Source organism: Diabrotica undecimpunctata, chromosome 9 (assembly GCF_040954645.1).
Source record: "Diabrotica undecimpunctata isolate CICGRU chromosome 9, icDiaUnde3, whole genome shotgun sequence".
In the NCBI taxonomy this organism is placed as follows: Eukaryota; Metazoa; Arthropoda; class Insecta; order Coleoptera; family Chrysomelidae; genus Diabrotica; species Diabrotica undecimpunctata.
In genome coordinates this window covers 100,646,980-100,651,161 of record NC_092811.1, presented here as the reverse complement: position 1 = coordinate 100,651,161, position 4,182 = coordinate 100,646,980, and the positions used below count along the sequence as shown (strand labels likewise).

General features: G+C 30.9%; 1 protein-coding gene across 1 annotated transcript; it reads left to right on the top strand.

Moving 5' to 3' along the window:
* The first annotated feature begins 399 nt into the window (after positions 1-399).
* On the top strand, positions 400-3,322 carry LOC140449814 (transmembrane protein 70 homolog, mitochondrial). The gene is made up of 3 exons (XM_072543173.1): positions 400-687; positions 751-993; positions 3,021-3,322. The coding sequence occupies exons 1-3, from the start codon at positions 463-465 to the stop codon at positions 3,228-3,230; spliced, it is 678 nt and encodes a 225-aa protein (XP_072399274.1). The 5' UTR covers positions 400-462; the 3' UTR covers positions 3,231-3,322.
* Positions 3,323-4,182: the final 860 nt, after the last annotated feature.

Genomic DNA, 4,182 nt, shown 5'->3' with positions numbered 1-4,182 from the left:
TATTATTATGTTTTAAATAAAAAGTATATTACTCACTTGTTTGCTGTCTGTAGTCGGAGCCCTGCACGCACAAGCACAAAGTACAAAGCAAACTGCAAAAAAATTAATAAATAGGGTTGTTGTTATTGGATTTCCGACGAATCTGAAATCTGTTTTGCCTACCTCAGTTCTGACTAATACCTCAGTTCGCTGAAAATCAATTGCAAAAGCAAAAAAATATGAAAAAGTAAAAACGCAAAAAATAAATATTGAATTAATAGTTGATTAAATGTTCAGAAGTTACTTAATTCATATTAAATAACGTCTTTTAATAATTATTAGGAAAAAAATTAAAATTGGAAATTGGATTTTATTTGTTGGTAATACTGTCACAATAAATTTAAATCAAAAGTTCCTAAAAATATGAAATATAAGTGAGGTTAAATTTTGAACTTCATGTCTTTAGAAAATTATTAGATAAATATGTCTATAAGGTCCTGTATTCGAGTAATTCCTTTATTAAGGAATAGTATAAACTCACATAGTTCGTGTCTGCCACGAACAATTAATTTCGATAGAAGTAATATTCACAGATCTATTTTCTCTTTATGTAACAAACTGGATATAAGATTATATTCAACAGAAAATAAATCAGAATCAAGGGAAATCTACTACGGATCTCTCACTCCGCAAATAAAAGCAGTTAAAGTAAGATATTTGTCATCTTTTAATAATTGACAAGTTTAATTATCCACTTAATTTTGCTTGCAGATATTTTCATTATCATCAAGTGTAGTTGGAGTTATAGCTCAACCTTTTTTATATAATGAAATAGCTGCGACTGGAAATGTACCTGTTATTATAGCTGCATACACTGCTATTGGTTTTTTCACAGTTGTTACTCCTATATTGTTGCACTTAATTACGAAGAAGTATGTTACTCATCTATACTACAAACCAAACACCAACAGCTATGTCGCAAATAATGTTAATTTCTTCTGCCTAACCAAAAAGGTATGTATATTTTATTTTTATTGACAGGAATTATCGAAAATCTTAACTAGTATGTTACATTTAGTAAGGTACCTTATAATCAATAAGAGTGTACATATACTTGCATAGGTAATAGTATGTTTGAAAGGTTTATGACAACAAATTAAATTAAATGATTACAGTAATTTAAATAAAAGCAAGCTAAATTCTAATAAAATCTCACTAAATGTATTAAAGAAAATACACTAGTGGGCAAAAATTTAGGTCACATTTAAATTTTGTGTTTTAAGGTACTTGTTTACGGTTGTATAGGTTTCTTAGTAGGCACTGATATATTGCTTTCTGAGAAATTATGTATCATTTGTTGTTGTTATCTATCAGTTCAGTCATGTACTGTTTGTCATCATATTCAGGGCGTTTTTATGAAATATCTGCATTCACTCTAGTGGAACCTTTACAGTTAATTGCCAATTTTTCATTTAAGTGTTATTTTTTTGCGTAAAAACTATTGGAGATGCAGTGTATTGTTGATGGTGTATATCTAATGAATCATAATGCCTTTAGATCCTGTTACTGTGGCAAGAATTGTAGCATTGATATAAAATGCAGGAATTGTTGGAAGGAGTCTATGTGCAGTTCAAAATGTGTACTAGCACTCTTAGGAGACTGATCTAATAACCAGAAGACCAGAATCCGGGCAAAATTGAATCATTACCCAAAAAGACGATAGGTTATGATGTCCGCAAGTTTGCGGAATAGAAGAGCCTCTGCTGAAATGTTAACGTTAGTAAGTTAGTAAATGGACCATTAAAAGAAGGCTTCGAGCTGCTGAATTATCTTGCAGAACGATGGCTACAGGTCCACCATTACAACGCCAGCATCGGATAGCAAGATTAAATTTTGCCCACACTCACCTACATTGGAATAATGTAAATTGGAGCAACGTACTGTTTTCAGATGAGTCACGTTTTTGCCTCAATGGCTCAGACGGACGTCATCAAGTATGGAGAAGATCCAGAGAAAGATATGCTGTGTCTTGTATTGATGAACTACTCCCATGTGGCGGTGGATTGATTATGGTCTAGGCCGGAATTACTTCACAAGTTTGCACAGAGTTAGCCTTCATATAAAATAACTCCCTTACGGGTCACAGATATATTACAGAGATTTTAGATAATCATATTATGTCTTTCATGACTATTAGACCCCATAATGCCAGAGTTGTCAGAGAATATTTTGATGAAGTGGGAATTAGGTGGCTTGATTGGCCACCACGAAGTCCAGAAATGAATCCTATCGAACATATCAGGGATGATTTGGGAGAAAGTATTCAAAGGAATACATCCTATCCAAGAACTGACCAGGAGCTACGGGAGTTGTTATTGTAAGAGTGGGATAACATCGAACAGAATGTGATCCTTCATTTAATTTAAACTATGCCTCGTCACCTACCGGCTGTTATTAATGCCAGAGGGGGAAATATATGCTATTGATGAAGATTTTTTTTCCAAGAATGTTTAGAATTTATATTTAAATGGGAATAAGCCACAATTAAAGGTTAATACGTTTATTGACGTTTTCAATTTCCACTTCGGATATTTAGAATGTTTAGTTTTAATCATTTTTTTTGTCAGTTTCTTAATAAATCACATTTTGTTTTTACTGTAAATGTGTTACTTCTAAATAAAGCTCAAAAACCAAAATATTGCTGTTAATTTAATATTGGTTATTAAAGTTAGTTTACAAAATACAATACAATGGTTTACAACTGTAAACAGTAGTTTACAACTGAAAATGTCAACGAGACATTACAATTTCAGTGTGACCTAAATTTTTTGCCCACCAGTGTATAAATGAAACTTTTCCAACAAAGCAAATTTACATAAAATCTATAACATTAGAATATATTAAGTTGGAACTTTCCTTTTTTATAGAATCGTGTGTATCCATTGGAAATGTTCTGTAATTTAAAAATTATTTTTGTTTATACTATGTTCATATATTTTCATAACAGTATCTAATTTATTGCAATTTGAAATACGTTTTAGACTGAATTCACACCAGAAGATGTAGTAGTACCTGATGTACCTGGCATGTTCACAACATTTGAAGTCAAAGGAAAAGCCTTGTTTGTTGATCCCAGACTCTTCGAAGATCCTGAGCACTATGTAAAAATAATGGGCTTTGACAAACCACTTGATTTTAAATTGTATCAGACTACGGACAATATACCTAGCAGTAGTAATAAAAAAGATTAATAAATGGCTTTTTAAATTATTGTATTTATTAAGATTTTACTTATACAATTGTGATAACAGTTAAATAGAAATTATAGTAAGTTATAAAGAAATACTCTTTTATTCCATACAAAAAAATTTTTGTACCATTTATTTATTATTTTATATTTCTTAAATTATATTTTTAGTTTGAAAGAATTTCGTTTTGATGTGTTTCTGATGGAACATGTCAAAAAGCTTATTTTCATATTCCTTTGATTAATTAGGTACTTATTTTAATGTACCATAAAATAATATATCACCTCGAAAATATGTTTTTTTTATTAAAATAATATAAAGTACGCATTTTACAATACAAACTTTTGAAATATCATTAATAATTGACACCTTTTGTGAAGTTACAATAGTATATTAAATTAGAATTGTTTTTCTGATAGGTTTTACTAGCAAAAGAATATCAAGACAAAACAAATCCATAGCATTGTGATGTTTTAATACAAATACTGGGTAAACAGTGCAACAAGGGGAAGGGCCCAGGACTGTATCAGCTCAATGTGCCCATGTGTCTACAAGTGTTGCGATGATAATGTATGTGTATATATATATATATATATATATATATATATATATATATATATATATATATCATCATTCACAGCATATTCTACTGATTATGGTATAGCCTCCCTTACATATTCATTCTTCATATCAGCCCACAATTGTCTAAAATTCGCTTTTCTGCGCCATGTTGTACCGGCTTGTTTCCTTGTGTCATGGTCCCATCTTAAATTTGGACGTCTTCTTGGTCTCTTGACGCCTCTTGGATACCAAAGTGTAATTCTAGTGGACCACCTATTATCAGTTCTTCTCGCTAAATGTCCCGCCCACGGCCATTTTAAATATTTAGTTCTATGGATTACATCAACAACCTTGGTTTTCTGTCTGATCAATTCTATTCTTTTTCGGCCCCTAT